Below are 19,659 nucleotides of genomic sequence, written 5' to 3' on the forward strand. Positions count from 1 at the left end.
TTTATCGATGTTCTTAGTTTAACATATTCTACGACTTCCGTTTAGATTGCTAAGGCTAAATCTCTCTCTATCATAAATTCATTATTTATGCTCTCCGGTGCCGTGCGGGTTTTGCCGTAAAACTTCGACGACCCATAACTTCTTCGTTATAACTTGGATTTCGGCGTTCCTTATATGTACGGAAACCTTGTGACATACTCTACAACTTGGTTAAGATTATTTATTCTAAATAATCTTTTGTCGAAAAGTCGTTTTTGACCCTATTGCCTCTAATTTGACTAGCCCGGATTTGTGGGCGTTACAATAACATCGGAGCAGGTGAAGATGAAAGACGATAAGGGATTTGATCGGATTTAAGTTCTAAAGAAAGCGTTACATTAGGTGTTACACGTGACAATTGAGTTGGCATCTAAACCTGCTAATTAGGATGGGTGTCACCAGATGACCCCTTCAAATTTTCCAAAAGGATCTTTTAAAACCTAAAAATATAAGTTTGTGCCCTTCAAATGCAAAAAAAGTCACGAGAAACCATTTAAACCAATATACAGGTTAACAAAATATGTAACTCAATTAATAAGAATGTTATAACTTTCCCTTAACGGTTGAGAGTATAATACAAGCCAAGATGTACATGTCCTATAATTACAGTTTTGCCCCTAATGTAGATGGTCTGGAAGTACAATCTGTATTACATGAAGAAGTTGAATTTTAGTGTTTTTTAGTTTTGGACGGATTTACCCCTGATGTTGGCAGACATGGGAGATAAGGATTAATATGGTGCCAAATTTATACAAACTTTATCAAAATCAGTTTCCCAATGACATATTAGAGTCCAAATTGTATATAGTTTCATTATAAGATAAAGAATTGAGATAACATTAATGATTTCAAAACACATAAAAACCACCATTCGACTAACAAACCATTCCTTTCGTAGCAGGAAAATTAATAATAATGCTTCATCAGCATCTAATAAAACTACTCTATCACATGTAACAAGAAGCAATAAGGAATGAAGATAACATAATGAATGGAATGACACTGCAAGATGCACACACTCTAGTGGGAAATTTATAAAAAAAACGATAATATAAACATTGACTAAAAACTCAAAGCCTAGAAAATAAAATTTGATGAACCCTTAACGACACTGATGTTTATGTGAAGTATAATCGATTTGTACGACACTTTGCTATTAGGGTTTCAGAATAGAGACATCTCAGATCCTGAGACTGAGTAAAAAAAACACAATTTTCGTCTGGGAATAAAGAGTGGATGCTAGGAAGTGAGAAACATCGAGTATCAAGAAGTTACCTTGAATTAGTTAAAAGCAAACTAGATATTGCAGAGGTCTTTAGAAAATATTACTTTTCCAAGTGGGAGTTCATCAGAAAAGGAAATGAAAATCATAACAATAATCAATGGTAAATGCTTATGGTAGAACAGTTCTTCATAGCCACAATCTTCAAATCCTGCAAACCGGTTGAACTGTTCTACATCGCCTCAATCTTCAAATCTTGCAAAAAGTTTGATTGATTCCACATGTATGAGAAAAATCTAACCTATGACATAGATCAAAACAAAAGTGGTCGTCGTCTACATCTTTAGCAGGTGGGCATTGGTCACCGAATGCGAGAGTTCACAAGGGTTTTAACCGATTCAATTATTGAAAGCGAGGGGTTACAATTCAATCCATGTGATGTGAGAAAGGTGGTGGAGACATCGGTGTGTGGTGGTGGAGACGGCGGTGTGTGATGTTGGAGGTCACCAGTTAGGGAAGAAAGAAGGAGGAAAGTTGTGGTTGCGATGACGGAGATGAAGGGGCATCAACATTCGATTTTGGAGAGAAAATATGAGAGATTGTGATCATCATTTAAGAGACTGGGACTAGATATTAGGAGATTTTGTAATTCAAAGTTGATGTGAATGTAACGATATATCCTTAATTTGTGCTATCAATTAGTCATGGAAGTCTTGGTTTGAACAAAGAAGGTATAAGGAAAATCAATCATGGCTATGCTTTAGTGGAATAGTCATTATTGTGAAAATCAAGCATGTTTATCCTTTATACCTTAAGTGTATACAAGAAGGAAGAGAATGAAAAAGATGTTTGGTGAAATCAAATGAGTCGTTCAAATTATAAAGGATAACATGAAGCTGAAGGGAAAGTTGAAAAAAATATTCTTACCTTCACGTAAGGGGTATGTGGGGTGTAGGCCCGTCCATGACTAGTACTCAGTGACTTCAACTTTTCTGCTATGAATAATAAACCAAAAATGTCTGCATATTGTTTGTATTGTCTAAACATTCACTCCAATAAACCAATACATTGATCACCTATGTACACAAAATACTTGATCGCCTATGTACACAGAATACTGAATCCTAAATGATTCTTGAGGTGAAAGCTCATGTATCAGTTCTGACGGCCTAACGTAACTCTCATCAAAATGTCTTTTATTAAATATTATTCTTTTATTATTTTTCTCAAGAAACACTTGTTCAATTCTCAAATCAGAAACTATATCTCTGGCACAATTCAAAGTCTTCTCAAACACATTCTCTCGGTAGTCTTTAATAAACTCAATAAGTGTCCCATACTTTTTATTGCATAATCAGTACGCATTTGCCTCAGAAGATATCAAGGTTCAAAATAACAAATTGGTAGTTTCGGACAAGAAACCAGTAACACCGGCAATCCAATGGCACATACATTCCTTAGATAAATTTTAGAATTCATGATACAATTTTTGAGTTTTATTTATTTATTTTCATTCGTTTTCTTTTATAATCAAATTAACTTAAAAATTGCAATCAAATTTTATATTATGTATACTGTCGGGGATAATTTTCTTTTATGATAATATATAAAAATATATTTTACGAAAATATCAACACTACAACTATAGTTTTATCCCTAATTTCGGAAGCCTTTAAAAATCAGAGGCTCCATGCGAGTGCACAACCCGCACACTCCAAGGCCGCTACTAGTAGGGTGTGTTAACGAATAAAGATTATGATAATTATCTATTTAACTCGAAGGACTAAAACTACAACAAAACCAAGCGAAAAAATAAAAATTTATAATTTTAAGATTGCAATGACTATAACCATAAATATCTACGGATCATATGAACCAAATTTAAAAGAAAATATATTTCATGGAATGAATAAACGGTTTGGGGTTATGAGAAGTTATCCGGCCCATTATTAGATCCAACGATCCTATTCTAATAATCTCATCTAACCATATCCCAAAGCCCACTGGCCAGTTACTCAAACTTCTCGGCTTCTTCCATTGATACCCCCAGTCCCACACGATCACATACGATTTGCGGGTGTAGTTCTCTGCAAGACACCAATCGATCGGAGAATGGATGAGATTGCTACACGATATGAACATCACATGCTTAATACAACTATGGATGCTCAGAATCAACTCACAAAAGGTTTGAATTAGATAGATTTATGTCAGTGTGTTGTTTAGTCATTTAGATGTGTTAGAACTTTTGATTTTAGTTTGTTCCCGACTGAATTTTTTGGAATCTTTGTTTATGTACTCGTTTACAGTCAGCAGTAAACAAAACATTTCATAGATCATATAGTTGATTAGTGGAAATTAGGAATTTAAGGGTTAGACATTTGGGGTTTTTCTGAGACGAAGGTATGCAATCTCGAAGACACGAAGATTATGCTTCCGAATCTTCTTATGGACGCGGCCGTCGCAACACTGATCACGTTCCAGATGGTTACTTAATGAGGTCGCCTCACTCGAAGAGGAGTTGGAGCCCTCGGAGAATGGAACATCCTTCTTACTCCGATCGGGTGTTAACTCGTCATAGGGGTGATTCCATGGAGAGAAGAAGGCTTGTGGACGATGGTAGTAGAAGAATTCGATCTAGGTCACCTCCTATTCTAGAGGCCAAAAGAGTACGCCCTTTCTACAACGACGACTGGGTTGTTGATAGAGACTTATCTACTGGTGAACGACAATCAAGATATGAGTTCTTCGATCATATGGACATGAAACATGGTGATGTTGATTCTCCTACCAGGAACGAGTTCAGTTATGGCCGGGGTTCTTCCAGAACAGCTATAATAGACGAAAAATTTGAAGGTAGGAGGATAGACAGTGGGATGGGTGAAATGGTGAGTGGGAAATCAGCATTTACAGGACTCTACAGATCAACCCGAGAAGTGGGAATGGGACCCACCTCCAGACCTGAAAGCAGTAAAGATATCTCATCATCATCACTGAACATTGGTTTAGAACACCCTGAAAAAGAAAGATTTCGGTACCCAGATACCCGAGGCTCATTTTCATTCGATAAATACACATCTATGAAGCAATATGGGGATGATGGGGATAAACATATGGTTCTTCTGAGGGATCCCACTTACTCAAATTTGCCAGCATCTAGGTCTAAGGAATCAATGAGTGCATCTCACATGAAGGATTATACAAGAACATCTCCACAAAAGTCAAGAATTGATCATTTAGGTTATCGAAATGACATACCTTTATCAAGAGACAATCATCCATTGAACTCTTCAAATACATCACATTCACATCCTTTGTCTCCCTCCAGGTATGAACAAAGGCAGCATTTGGACCATGGAAGAGACCCGTATCTGGACTACAATGAGGATGCAGGTCAATACCATCATGACACATTTAGTCCTCCAAGAACCAGACATCTTGATTCTTTGCATCTTCAACCACGAATACAAGAAAGAGAGGACTACTTATATCCATCTGATGACATGTATGAAAAGATGGATATGCGTGAAAGAGTGGACTACAGGGAAAGGGAGATCTTGAAACCAAATATGTTGGAACATGTTACACATCGAGCAGAAGCATCTGATTTTTCTCACAGGAGTAGAACTTCATTGGACTATCTTTCTTTGGAGAAGCCACCAGCTACACATAACATTGAAAAAAGAGAACATACAAAGTATCTTGATCCAGATAGTGTTCACACGCGTATTGGGAGGAAAATATCTAGAGAAGAGGAAATTCCATACATGGGTATGCCACAAGATTGTGAAATAGAACGTGTGAGAGTAGATTATGATTATAAACATGATGTAGGTATAGAATCTCATAAGGAAAGAAGAAGAGATTCACCAAGATTCTTATATGAAATGGAAAGGATTAGACCTACTGAAAGAACACATAGGATGGAAGAAAGACATGGCCTTTCTCCATATGACTCATCAAGTAGGTTTATGAAGAGGAAATACATAGTGGATGATGAAGAAAATAGGATTCCAATTACTTCTAGAAGACACAATCAAGATTTTAGTGATGAGGAGTGGATAGATGAGGAATGGATAGATCAAGAAACCAGAGGTTCAAATTATACTAAAAGAAGGGACCATATCCATGACCATGGATTCAGTAGAAGGGTAGACAGGATTTATGATGAAACAGAAGAACTCATGCATGATCATCATCATCATCCTATGAAATCGTATAAATTCGAAGATAAATATGCAAAAGGGTATTCAAGATCTGGTGGTTATAATTCTAATTCAAATTCACACCATCAAAACAAAAAGCATGTTCTTTCCAAATGGAAGAATCTACCAAGAAGAAGTGAAATTGACATTGACAATGACAATGACAATGACATGTACTCTGGTGAAATCAATCAGTATGAAGATTGGTCAAATGTTGCAAAATCAGAACCACGTGAAGACTCTCAAGAATTCAAACAACTTGTACATGATTTCTTCTTATCTTTCACAAAAAAATTGAATGAAAACTCAAGTGTGAGAAGAAGATACATGGAGCAAGGGAGAGGAGGTAGCTTATTCTGCATCGTTTGTGGCAGAAGGTCTGTGACTCTGTGTTATTATTAGCTCAAAAATCATAAATGGCATTTGGTGGAGTTTGCAGAGACTAAAAAACGTTTTATTTCTTTCATATTATATAATATGGTTGAAATGATGTGTTTCTATGTACTCAATCTCACTTTCCAATTCTTTTTTTTTTTTTAAACTTTGTTTCAGTCTTTCAAAAGAGTTTATGGACACACAAAGGTTAGCAATGCATGCTTTCATGTCACGAAAAGTTGGATTAAGAGCACAACATTTAGCACTTCACAAGGTGATTTGTTATATGTTAGGCTGGAATGGTTCTTTACCTCAAGAAACCCTTAGATGGTTTCCAGAACCTCTCTCCTCTAATGAATCTTTGGCCCAAAAAGAAGATCTTATAATCTGGCCTCCACTTGTCATAGTTCATAACATATCAATCTTGAACAACGATTCAAATGCCAACGGAGTGGGACCCACATCCATTGAAGAACTCGGACAGTTTCTGAGAGGTAAAGTTTTGAAATTTCTTATCTTTTTAAACAGTTTTTATCATTTTTTTTTTTGTTATCCAGGTAAAGGTTTGAGTGGAGGGAAAGTTAGACTTGGGAAATATGCAAATTGCAGCATAATGTTGGTGAAGTTTTTGGGTACGTTTTCTGGGCTACAAGAAGCAGAAAAGATTCATGAATATTTTGTGAAGAATAAACATGGAAGGAAATATCTTGAACAAATTACTTCTGGAAAAGGGAAAAGCAAAGATGGGGAGGGTGAAAATGGGAATAATGGAGATAAAGAGGGTGAGAGAGTAGTGTTTGGGTACATGGGTATTGCTGAAGATTTGGATAAAGTTGATTTTGATACAAAAAGGAAATGTTCCATTAAGAGCAAGAAGGAAATTAAGGACATTGCTGATGCTCCTGTGAAAGCTGAGTAAAAAAGAAGATCAAACTAAACTGTTTTTAGAGCTTATTATACTTTTGTTTATTGGTATTGGCTTTCACTTCAAAGAGATTGTATAATCCTAACTTTTTGATCTAAGAACTTTGTTTTCATATTATAAAAATGGTTTTAATCTTAACTTTTCTATGTTTCACCAAAATAAACATATGATAAGTTATATGTTTAGGGCATTTTGGTTTGTGGGATTGTTAGATTTTTTTCTCTATATTAAATTTAAGAAACAAATAAAAGAAAAAAACAAAGATACAAAAACCTCTATTAATACTCTAACAAAATCCGGTACACATATTTTGCAAAGGAAACACTCTTTCATATCTATCGTTTTTGAAAATTAAGAAATTTGATTCCACAAGCAAAGACAATAAAGAAGAGAACAACCCAAAGAACATGAGCCATTGCAACATAAGGAAGAAAATCATAATCATATCCCAAGAAACTCTTGATGAACGCCTTCACAGACATGGAATCAGCTCCAGGAACTTCAACAAGGTTCTCATTTTCACCAACTTGAGATGTAATAAGCCCATACAATGTCCAAGCCACTGGAGAACCCCAGTAATACCACCTCCACCATATCGGAATTTGCTGCAAATTAATTAATTAAAATTCCTTCATTTATCACATTTTTCTTCACAAATTTAGGGTTTTAACTTTTAATAAGTTAGTGTCGACTTACTGTTCTAGGGATTAGGAAGCCAGAGAACAAGTTCCAGAAACTGAGGAAGAAGGACATGGTAATGGCAGCAATGTGGTAGTTTGGAGTGAGGGCTACAAGCATCATCCCATATAATGTGAAGTAAGTGAAGCACATACACACAAAGAAGTAGAACCAGAAGAACTTTCTAGCTGACCATGCGAATCCAATCATCAAGAAAAGTAGAAGACTGTAAATGAACGTTTGAATGCAAACATAAATCACCTCGATTGCAACCTGAAATGTTATAATTAAAGAGATAGTTACGTTACATTTAAAATCAATCAAAACAACTTTAACTCTAATTGTTGTTATTACCTGAGCAAATGCATATGGGAGTGGTGAATACATCCCTGCAGCTTTTTCACGATAGAAAACGGTTCTTTCAATGGATACCACAGCTTGTACAGAAGAAGTATTGGTTCCTCCAAGAAACATGACAGCAGCATACATTGCTCCCAACATGTTCATCAGATCTTGTTGCCGACTCCTGTCAAGAAAATTAATTAAAAGTTAAAACCCATCATCATCGAGATGATATATATATATATATATATATATATATATATATATATATATATATATATATATATATATATATATATATATATATATATATATATATATATATATATATATATATATATATATATATATATATATACAAGAAAAATGAACTTTAAATTCTTGATGTTTAATGCTTACGTTTGTTGGCCTTTGTTCCAGAAGATTATCCCGAAAATAATCCCAATTATCATTGTCATCAAGAACCGAACAACATTGTATTGTGGATGTCTCCAGTAAGACAAACGTTGTTTCCAAAAACAGGCTTTGTATTGTGTGAAAAACGATTGTGAGTACTTTGTCTTAAAATGGAGGTCTCGGGATCCTGGTGCTGGTGTGCTCAGCTCCTTTATGAGCTCCTGGTTCCTCCTGTTTAACAGATTAATTGAGGCTTAATCATCTGATCTGAAATATGAGAAAGTAGGGTTGAAGATATAGATTTGGATCAAAAAATATATACCTATACAGTTCTGAATTAGCATAGGTTGTTGCAAAATCAATACCAAGATGAGCTTCAACCATGGAAGAACTGACATCAAGCATCCATGTCGCTGGATTTTGACCATCTTTTATCTCGGTAACCCCTGGAATTGACTGAAAAATATATATATAGGAGGATGAAGGTGCAAAGAAAGATAAGAAGATGGAGGTTTTTTGAGGTGTTGCAGTTGTTAAAAGGTACAATACACTCACTTGGAAGTATTCGATTAGTAGGTCAGAATGGTGTCCGAGAGGTCCAGCGTAAATAACCTGACCCCCTCTTTTCATCAACAAAAGCTGCAACATATTTATCAAAATTAATTTTAGCAAAGTTTTAATTAATTAATAGAAAGTTAAATTAATGACAAGAAGTAGTGTTGCATCACCTCATCAAACGCTTCAAAAATGTCGATGCTTGGTTGGTGAATCGTGCAGACAACTGTTCTACCCGTATCAACCGTGTTCCTGACTGTTCGCATGACAATGGCTGCAGCCCTTGCATCGAGCCCTGATGTGGGCTCGTCCATGAAGATAATGCAAGGATTAGCAACCAACTCAACGGCTATTGTGAGTCTCTTTCTTTGTTCAGTCGAGAGACCATCTACACCTGGAAGCCCGACTAGCGAATTCCTTACAGAATTTAACTCGATCAAATTCATAACTTCCTCCACAAACATCTGCACAGTTGGTTTAAAACATATATCTAAAAGTGTTGATAGTGTATAACTCTTGATGATCTATCACTATACAAACCCCATCATATATATTGGGTGTGTGAGGCCTTTTAGTGAAGATGTCTGCATATTGCTACAGTGATGGTACATGAAGAACTCTAACTTGACTATGTGCAATTCTTTTATGTACAAAATGAATGTCCATTTCAGCATGTTTGTGTTGTAATACTGGGTTGTCGGAGAAATATTTTATGCTAACATTATCACAATAGAAAAGTGTGGCTCTCGCCTCTCACGATGGGTCACTTATTAGAAAGGAGCCATCATAACTACTCGTCATCAGAATAGGCTTTTAAGGTGGCTACCAAGGATGTAATTCGAGTACAAGATTTCATAGTGGACTTGGTTCAGTGACAATGTTAACAACTCCTCAATATTCCACATCGATGCTTGCTTTCGACAAATTGGGTTGTCTTTTTGAGGATCGTGAGACGAGGTTGTCTACAAAGAAGACACAATAATCGAATGTAGAGGCGTTGAATGACCTATGATAATGCGATGAGACTTCAATGTATCATAAGGTTGTCAATTGGTTTTTAGATGATGACACTTAGTTTTGATTTAGAGTCGACATGAAACTATGATGACTTATACTCAGACATAGATTTGTTCGATATTGTCTTGTGTGCATTTATTTTGAGATTGAGAGACTGTCATTATGTTGGGTGACAGCGATGATGGGAAAATCGTCGATTGGACCTAGATTGGCCATTAAAAATCTTAATTTAAAGATAAGTGAGAGACTGAGAGGCATAAGAGTTCCAAGGATGTAGTTAAGATTGTAGTTGGTCTCTTGTGGATAGAGCTAATGATTCGATAAGTTATGTCAACATACATGATTAGATAAGTTATGTTATTTTCCCTAAACATATATACATAAAAAGTGGTTGATCTAGTGTGGATAGAGATAATGATGGCAATAAAAAAGAGAGTTGCTAGTACCATGATCATGACACATGTTTGAGTCGGATTTTTAAAGCAAAAAACATAATGCAAATTAGCTTGGTCTTTCAAATCGAGTAGTTGTTGCATATATATTGTAACCTAAAGATTATAGTGTAAGAATGTTTTTTTACATCGAGTTGATGGATCAAAAAATAAGATAATTAGGTGTCATTAGCAACACGTTACAAGGAACATGTGGGGGGTTGGCATTGTGGTTAAGATTGATTTGTTGTTTGGTCTTGAAGATCCAACATTGGCTACATGTGATAGGTCTATGTAGGGCCATATAGGTTGATACGAACTCATCCTATACTAGGCATGTATCATACCATAAACCCAAGTATAGAACTCACTCCTAAACTCCATCTTGTAGGAGGAAGGGACACCTAGATTTATAAGCCATCGACTTAATTTACTTCCGGCCGATGTGGGATCGTAACAACACCCCATGTTTTGAAGAGCCAATGTCCTTGTTGGTCATGGTTAGCACCTCTTTTATGGTCCAAACCACCACTCCATAAACTACCACTCCAAGTCATTATTGGTTACAGTTGGCACCCCTTTTTCAGGTCCAAGCCACCACTTCGTAGGCCACTGCTCCAAATGTTAAAACCCCGAAAGATGGAGATGGGTCTAACTAATACCAATTGATATGAATCCATCACATACTAGACTCGTATCATGTCATAAGCCGAAGTGTAGAACTCAATCCCAAAAGACAACTTATAGGAGGGTACAACTAGAATTATAAGCCACTAACTTAATTTACTTTCGGCCGATATGGGGTCGTACCATAGGGTAGGGTAGAATAGGATGTAATGGTGCGGCTAGTCGTCTAGGAATATGTGTTAGAAGGGGGAGATGATGGTGGTTGTGATGCGATAATGGAGGTACACAACAATGAGACATTTTTTTAAGGCGAAAGAGGTTTGAGTATGTGGGTCATCTACTATCGAGTATCGTTAAGTTGTGTTTTGGTGAAAGGGTAGTTGTATTTATCAAAGATGACATGACAGAAAATGAATATTGTAAACAAGAATAGATTGAGGGTGAAAATATCTTATTTATTGTATATTTTACAAGGATGCGGTAGAAGACTATATATAGAGGCAAGATCACTAGACCAAGGAAACCCTACGAGCCTATGGGCTAACTAGGCCTAAGACTAATATATAAAATATTTACAATCTAACACTCCCCTCAAGCTAGGCCAAAGATGTTAATCATGCCCAGCTTGTTACAAATAATAGAGATCCGTGAACCAGGTAAAGCTTTGGTGAAGAAATCATCTAGTTGACTTCCTGTTCGAACATGGGGAGTGTAGATGAACCCATCTTTTAGATTTTCATGTGTGAAATGGCAGTCTCCTTCGATATGTTTAGTCCTTTCATGAAACACGAGATTGTTTGCAATACGGATAGCCACCTCATTATCACAATACAAGTTCATTGGTTTCGATTAAGCAAAACCAAGTTCATCTAGCAAATTTCGTACCCATATCAACTCGCATATAGTCTGAGCCATAGCCTGGTATTTAGATTCTACACTTGACTGTGAAACAACATTTTATTTCTTACCTTTCCATCAAACTAGATTCCCTTCGACAAACACATAGTAGCCTGTAGTAGACAACCTATTTTAAGGATCCCTATTATAGTCGGCATCGATGAACCCTTATATTTCATGATGACTGTGATTTTGATATAGGATGCCATGACTAGGAGCACCCTTTAGGTACTTCAGAATATGACTAACTGCATTCCAATGAGAGGTTTTGAGGTTTGTGGAGATGACATAAACTGAATTACAACACTCACCGAAAAAGCAATGTATGGATGTGTAATCGTCAGGTAGTTTAATTTTCCTACAATTCTCTTGTATTTCTCTGGGTTCTCCGGTGGATCTCCTTCGCCTGCTTTCAGTTTCATATTTGGAATCATTGGAGACTTGCAAGATTTTGTTTCAATCATCCCGAAATCCTTCAAAATATCCAAACAATATTTATGCCAAGACAAACACATCCCTTTTTGAGTACAAGACACTTCAATTCCCAAAAATTATTTTAAAGGACACAGACCCTTTGTTTGAAACCGAGATGCAAGTAAATCTTTCAGCTTCTTGATCTTAATTCCATCACTCCCAGTAATCACAATGTCATTAACATATACCACTATCAAAATATATCCGGAAGATGATGAAGCAAAGAACACAAAATGATCATAAGAGTTTCTTCGTAAGCCAAACTATGTCACCACAACACTAAATCGTCTGAACCAGGACCAAGGGGATTGCTTTAACAATATAGTGTGATTTACGTAATTTACATACTCTGCCATACTCCCCTGAGCAACAAACCCAATTGGTTGCTCTATATAAACTTCCCCATGTAAATCACCATGTAAGAAGGCATTCTTCACATCCAGTTGATGAAGGTCCCAATCATAAGTATCAGCTAATGAAATGAATAATCGGATGGAAGATACCTTAGCAACAGGAGAAAATGTTTCGGAGTAGTCTACCCCATAAGTCTGAGCATATCCTTTTGCAACCAACAGTGCCTTCAGACGAACTATATATCTGTATGGGTTAACTTTCACATTGAATACCCATTTGTAACCTATTGCCTTTTTACTCGCATGTAAGTCTACTAAATCCCATGTATTATTATGATCGAGAGCATTGATCTCATCAATCATAGCATCCTGCCATCCAGAATGGTTCAAAGCTTCACCAACCGTTTTAGGAATAGATATATTATCAAGTGTAGAGATCATCACGCGTGAAATTGAAGATAATTTACCATAAGGAACAAAAGATGATATATGGTAAGTACATGAGTGCTTCCCTTTCCTTAAGGTAATGGGAACATCAACATCATGATCTTTTGTACCGGAAGATGATAGATCACTCTAGCAGGAGGATCATAGTACTTGGACTTGTAGATGAAGATGGTATTGGACCGGGAGCTAATGTAGGTCGCTAATTTACAGGCTCTGACCAGAGTTAGATGGCATGGGAGACTATAGTCGAATTATGAATAGGTATAATGTATGCCAACAAATCATTAGTATCTCCTTGATTACGGGTGTTAGTCACCGGAAAAAAGGGTACTTTCTATAGAAATTTGTCATCTCGTGAAATGATATAAAAACCGAGTGTATGATAAAAACACCTATAACCTTTCTGAAGGCGAGAATATCCAAGGAAAACACTCTTGAGGGACTTCGGATCTAGTTTGCTGATCTGAGGTCGAGAATCCCAAACAAAACAACTATAACCGGATATCTTTGGTTCAACAGGGAATAGATTTTTAATAGGAAACAAAACATAAAACGGAATATCACCACCAAGAACTGCAGATGGCAGACAGTTGATGAGAAAATAGGCAGTAAAGACTGCATCAGCCCAAAATATTTTTGGAACGGTCATCTGAAATAATAGTGCTCGAGCTACTTCAAGAAGGTGATGATTTTTTCATTCAGCAACACCGTTTCGGGCAGGTGTATCAACATAATTAGATTCATAGAGAATACCTTGATGAAGCATGTATGATCGAAAGATTTCAGAGGTGTATTCTTTTGCATTATCATTATGCAAAGTTTTCACATAGACACTAAATTGTGTTTTAATCTCAGCAACAAATGAACAAAAATGGGCGAACACCTTTGAGCGATTTTTCATCAAATACAACCAAGTAACACGAGAATAATCATCCACAAAAGTCACAAAATACTTGAACCTAGTTTTAGAAGTAATAGGAAAAGGTCCCCATACATCATAGTAAAACAATTCAAATGGGGATGTAGCTCATTTATTAGCTTTAGGGCTCAAGTGAGCACACTAATATTTAGCAAATTGACATGAATCACTATTTAGGGATGATAAGTGACTAAATTGGGGATATAATTTCTTCAAACTTTGAAGAGATGGATGACCTAAACGACAATGTAATTCAAACAAAGATAATGACATCAACCCTACTAGGGATTTTGGTATCTCGGGTTCAAATATATAAAGTCAACTAGATTCTTGTCCTATACCAATTATTTATTTTATTGAAAGATCTTGAAATACACAATAATTAGGGAAAAACGTGACAATACAATTCAATGCATGACTAATTTTACAAACTGACAACAAATTAAATGAGAAATTTATGAGGCTTAACACAGAAGATAATGGAAATAGATGAGGCAAGATCAATTGTTCCAGATCCTAGAACTTGAGAGGTAGACCCATCAACAATGGTAACATGGGATGTCTGCATCCAAAAAATCGAGCATTCTCTTTCGCAGATACAGTAACTGAACCAAAACCTTTTCAGGTGTAATATAAAAAAAAAGAACCAAGAATAGGAATTTCTTGACGATTCGCAGTCATTTTTTTTTCAAGGATCGGGACACCACACGGGTAGACAAAAGAACCAACTCATAGAGTGCCCAAATTTGAAAAACTCGGAAACAGAACACTCACAGGGTGCCCTAATCTGAAAAATCAGAACTATGAACAGTAAACGTGAATAGTCCAATGAACAGTAATTGCCGACTGGTGCTTAACACAAAAAAAACCCTCCAACCCTAAACCTTGTTCTAATACCATGTAAACAAGAAAAGATTTAGGGTGAGAAATATCTTATTGATTGTATATTTTACAAGAATGTGGTATAAGACTATATATAGAGACAAGATCCTAGACCAAGGAAACCTTACGGGCCCATTGGCTAACTAGGCCTAAAACTAATATATAAAATGTTTAAAATCTAGCAAATATTTATGGGTTCTTGGGTCATATCATTTGTATGCTCCATAATTTTTTGGTAACCGAGGAAAACACAAGGAATAGAATGGGGTTGTAGTTTGTTAATGACATGGGAGGAGAAGAGTGGATAGCATAAGGGAAGAGTAAGTAGAATAAGATACCAAATACCAGTATTAGAGTAGGACGATTGTGTTTAATAGAGGATTTGAGTAGGAGTTTAGTAAGCAAATACTAGTATGTTTTTGGGGATGATATTATGTAAATATGTAACTTTCTTGAGATATTGGTGCAATATTAAGAGGTAAATAGAGAGGCATAGGAAAGCAGAGTATGGGTAAGGGTTCATAATTTAAGTTTGACCATGTTGTTTTTTTCTATGGAATGAGGTGTATAATTAGGATAGGAGAAATAGGAAGTTACCCTGTTTTTAGGCACAAAATTCATGGAAACAGGTGTTGTTAGATTCAAGACCATTATTGCATTGATGGGTTGTTTTTAGGAAAGAGGCTCCCATACTTTGATAGTAGATAATTCGTGATGATCTATTCGTTAACACAACCCGATATATATATATATATATATATATATATATATATATATATATATATATATATATATATATATATATATATACAAAGTGTACAAGGATAACTATGGGAATTATCATATTTCCATCAAATATACAACAAGATTCCTAAAATATGGACGATTAGTTCGGCTATTAACTATTAGTTAAAACAAGTTATAGTCAAATTGTAAAAAGAAAATCAGGAGAAAACCTTACGTGTCGTGATTCATGAGTTACATCTGGAGGGAGACGTAGCCATGCAGAATACACGAGAGATTCATAAACTGTAACGTGTGGAGAATGGATATCATTTTGTTCACAATATCCACTCACACGAGCAAATGTTGCTTGATTCTTAGGGTAGCCGGAAATGCTGATATTCCCTTCGATGTAGCCACCAGTCTTTCTTCCGGCTAAAACATCCATCAAAGTAGTCTTTCCAGCACCACTAACACCAACTAAAGCTGTCAAAATACCAGGTCTAAAGACACCACTTACATCTCGTAGAAGTTGTAGATGATCATCCTCAAGTCCTTGAGTTTTCATTTCCTGAGAAACAAGACGATCTTTATATTTTTATCTTCGCTACATGTAAATGGTTAAAAGGATCGGACTTACTGCAGGCATATCTACATAGTAATTGACATGATTAAATGCAAGTGACAATGGCTTAAATGGAAGCACCATTCCTTTCCTTTTAGACCCATTTGCCTTCCTTCCTGACATTTCTATACCTCAAAATAAGATTTCATTAGCATATTAACCAATGTGAAAGAGAATGCAATTCATTTCATCTTTGAAAGAGAAAAAGAATTAACCTTGATCTGTGGGTGATGTTGGGAGCTGAATTTCTTCATCTTCAGTTGGAACAACAGTTTTTGAATCTTTAAGAGCTGCATTTTGTGTCAAGCATACATTATATCAATCAAAAACTTCCACTGAAAACCCGAAAACATAAACATAAAACATAACACACAAAACATGAACTTACGATTCAAGTAAGTGAGTGCTAAAATGAAGAAGATAGTAAAGATCAGTGAATACGCACAGAGTGCACCAACACAAACCCAAAACATATAATCATTCATGAACATGCCTCTTGAACTAAGAAGAACCTTGCCTACTGTAGGTTCATTGATTCGTGGGTCAGGATTCGGCTGTATCATAATTAATAACCAAAAATCAAATTCAAATCAATGCAAATTAAATAACATAACTTCAGTCGTCAATAAGGTTGAGTTAAGCTCACAGTGTTCCATCTATCGTCTAAAAACTCATTGAGCATGATGGCATTCTGTCCATACATCATGGGTGAAGCGTAATAGCCCCATATCATCCATGGCTCAATGTCATCTGTAAGAAATTAATATGAACTTGTTTATATTCAGCAACAAGATGCATATATATCGCCAATAATTAATCTAATTTGATTTAGCTTCTCACCTTTTGCTACGATGAATCCACCGAATACAAAAACTAATAGCAGTGTAAAGGTACCAAGAGCACTAGCAACCACCTGTATTCTCCCAAGTGAAGCAAGAAATCGAAAGAGACACAAAGCCATTTGGTGTACGCAGATATAAGCCAAAAGTTGTTTAAAAAACCTGCTAACTGAAGGAGCAAACCCAATGGTGTAATATGTCATAAGAATCCATATGCAAGACTCCACGACTGATATTGGAATCTTCAAAAGCCAAATAGGGAGGGCGAATGCCCATGCAGGGTAAAACAAAGAATCTCTTTGTTTGAAGAAGACAGGAAGCCTCATAACAGTTAGCGCCAGCTCAGCAGCACCATTAAACATCACAGTAAGGAGACTAAAGAACAATGCTCCCATATATTTTCCACCATCTTTAAGCTGACCACTTTTCATCGTTGTTCTAAAGAACACAGTGAATGCAAAAATCGACATGACTGTAATCTGAAATGTTTTAAAAATGTACAAGAAGGCGTTGCGCTTCATTAGCAACCATTCTCTCGCTAAATTCACTCTTAGAAGGTCGAAATTTGATATACCATACTTTTCTTTCACTAAAGCAGCGGGATGCACACTGGTTTTCTCGTAATTACTTTCAAGATCATGAGAAAGAGCCTCTCCAAGTAAAGAACGACTGAATAGATGAGCGAATTCAGGTGCAGAGATGAAGCGATAGGGTTCATCTTTCTTGAACCAGTACTGTTCTTGATCTTTTCTTGAAGTAACCTCTTGTAAAAAATCTGCTACTCCTTTCCTTTCTGGACATTTGAATCCCACATTTTCAAAGAACTCAAGAACATATACACGTGGGCCTTGATACACAATTTGACCTTCTGAAAGGAGTATAATGTCATCGAATAACTCGAATGTTTCAGGTGAAGGCTGCAGAAGCGAGACAATCATGGTCATATCCATGATATGAACCATTTGTTTCATATACGTAACAATCTGATAAGTAGTTGAACTATCCAAACCAGTCGAAATTTCATCCATGAAAAATACTTTCGCAGGTCCTACCAGCATTTCTCCTGTAAATTAAAAATTAATTAACAAGATAATCTTTGAGAAAATCTAGATCAAACGTAATCATGATTTGCTTAATTACCAGTAGTGACACGTTTCTTCTGGCCACCAGAGATTCCTCTTCGCATCTCATTACCTACCATGATATCCGCACATATGTCTAATCCAAGTATCTGTTCAAAATGGCCTACGATTGTAAATCAGTTGAAGAAGACAAAGAACGAAAAAGCTGAAACTGTGAGCTAGATATATAAACCTTGAGAACATAGTCTGTAACAACACTTGATTCTTGACAAGCCATTGCTGTGGCTTTCATGAAAGCATCGATATCAGGGTCTGGTGTAATCCCTGCTATTTTCTCGCGTCTCACAAGTTCAGCCAAAAGGTCGTATCTTGTTCCTACACCAAGGCAACGTCCAGCAAAATCAAACGTCTCTCTAACAGTCATCTCACCATGGTGGACATCGTGTTGGCTGATATATGCGCAAGTTCTCTGAGGAATGAACTCGGACATTTTATGTCCACAGTAAGTAACTTCTCCTTTTAATGTTAGATCCTTTTCATGTACTCCAGCAAGTGTCTTCAGAAAGGTCGTTTTCCCAGAGCTTGGAGGTCCAAGAAGCAGTGTCATCCTGAAATTGACAACCTTTTTTGGATCATTCAGTTTCTCATATAATTAATGCTTATAAACCTATTTCAAGAACTTCAAAATGTACATACGTACCTCGATGGTCTAACGATTCCACTCACATCTTGCAATATTTTAAGAACTTCTTTGTTGGATGGAACAAGCCTAATGACTTGGAGAAATCCCTATATATATTAGAAGCAAAACGAGTAGAAAATTAACTCAATATACAATTGGCAATTAATCTGTCTATATAGAACATTAGAGTACGTTTTTAAAATAAAAATAAAAATGGAAAACCTCTATGGCATTAAGGGTGGCATTGAACAATGTTGGAAGTGCCCTCGACCCTATGAATACATCTCCTTCAATCGATAGATTCTTGTAACGAACTTCAATCTTTGGCGTTTCAATCCCAACCCTGGTTAATTAATTGATATGATGTTAACAAATTCTTGAAATTTTTTCAAGAGAGATATTGATAATGGATTGATAGTTCACCTATCAGTTCTTTCTCGAAGACGGCGAAGAAAAGTCTCATTATCTTCTTCGACAATTTTTAGTACACTCTCCATAAGCTGCTTCTTATCCAGATGATCAATATTGGCGATGTTGGTTCTTCCATTGTCAGGAACTTGCTTCAACATTTCTTTCTTTGATCCTTCATAGTTAGGGAGCCTTTCGATGGCAGCCAATTTGAGTTCATCTTCATCATCTTGTATTCCAGTTTTCTCAAAAGCGTCACCTCCAGGTGCTCCAGCGAAAGCGTCTCTGAGGCTAGCTGAAGCCCAGTTCCTACTTGATGCCGATAAACTCAACCTTTGGCTCACTGACCTCGCCAGCTCATCTCCACCATGAGCTGATGTCATCTCTTCCTCCTATCCTCACCTAGAAGTTACTGGAAATAGATTACATTTTGTTGGGGAACATGTTGCCATTGGACATATGCAAGTTTTACATGTTCTATGAGTACTAGTTTGTAGATACAGTATTATTATATTA

At 36.2% G+C, this 19,659-nt stretch overlaps 2 protein-coding genes across 4 annotated transcripts; one reads left to right on the plus strand and one right to left on the minus strand.

The window, feature by feature from the left end:
• Nucleotides 1-3,260: 3,260 nt before the first annotated feature.
• Nucleotides 3,261-6,904, plus strand: LOC111900748 (uncharacterized). Of its 2 annotated transcripts, XM_042897141.2 has the most exons (4): nucleotides 3,261-3,449; nucleotides 3,571-5,843; nucleotides 6,019-6,335; nucleotides 6,399-6,904. In XM_042897141.2, exons 2-4 carry the CDS (start codon nucleotides 3,667-3,669, stop codon nucleotides 6,758-6,760), a joined length of 2,856 nt encoding a protein of 951 aa, XP_042753075.1. In that variant the 5' UTR covers nucleotides 3,261-3,449; nucleotides 3,571-3,666; the 3' UTR covers nucleotides 6,761-6,904. The 2 variants fall into 2 exon arrangements, with proteins under 2 accessions (XP_042753075.1, XP_023752391.1); XM_023896623.3 differs by having other exon boundaries at nucleotides 3,261-5,843.
• A 113-nt stretch (nucleotides 6,905-7,017) lies between these two features.
• On the minus strand, nucleotides 7,018-19,319 carry LOC111900747 (pleiotropic drug resistance protein 2). Of its 2 annotated transcripts, XM_023896620.2 has the most exons (18): nucleotides 19,159-19,319; nucleotides 18,958-19,078; nucleotides 18,754-18,842; nucleotides 18,286-18,661; nucleotides 18,112-18,202; nucleotides 16,973-18,034; nucleotides 16,779-16,882; nucleotides 16,521-16,686; nucleotides 16,348-16,422; nucleotides 16,148-16,248; nucleotides 15,746-16,078; nucleotides 8,911-9,201; nucleotides 8,738-8,821; nucleotides 8,505-8,638; nucleotides 8,186-8,413; nucleotides 7,799-7,970; nucleotides 7,463-7,717; nucleotides 7,018-7,371 (listed from the first exon to the last, which is right to left on the minus strand). In XM_023896620.2, the coding sequence occupies exons 1-18, from the start codon at nucleotides 19,302-19,304 to the stop codon at nucleotides 7,102-7,104; spliced, it is 4,098 nt and encodes a 1,365-aa protein (XP_023752388.1). In that variant the 5' UTR covers nucleotides 19,305-19,319; the 3' UTR covers nucleotides 7,018-7,101. The 2 variants fall into 2 exon arrangements, with proteins under 2 accessions (XP_023752388.1, XP_023752389.1); XM_023896621.2 differs by lacking the exon at nucleotides 16,348-16,422 and having other exon boundaries at nucleotides 16,148-16,263; nucleotides 16,497-16,686.
• Nucleotides 19,320-19,659: the final 340 nt, after the last annotated feature.

The sequence above is a fragment of the Lactuca sativa genome, chromosome 8, assembly GCF_002870075.4.
Source record: "Lactuca sativa cultivar Salinas chromosome 8, Lsat_Salinas_v11, whole genome shotgun sequence".
Classification (NCBI taxonomy): Eukaryota; Viridiplantae; Streptophyta; class Magnoliopsida; order Asterales; family Asteraceae; genus Lactuca; species Lactuca sativa.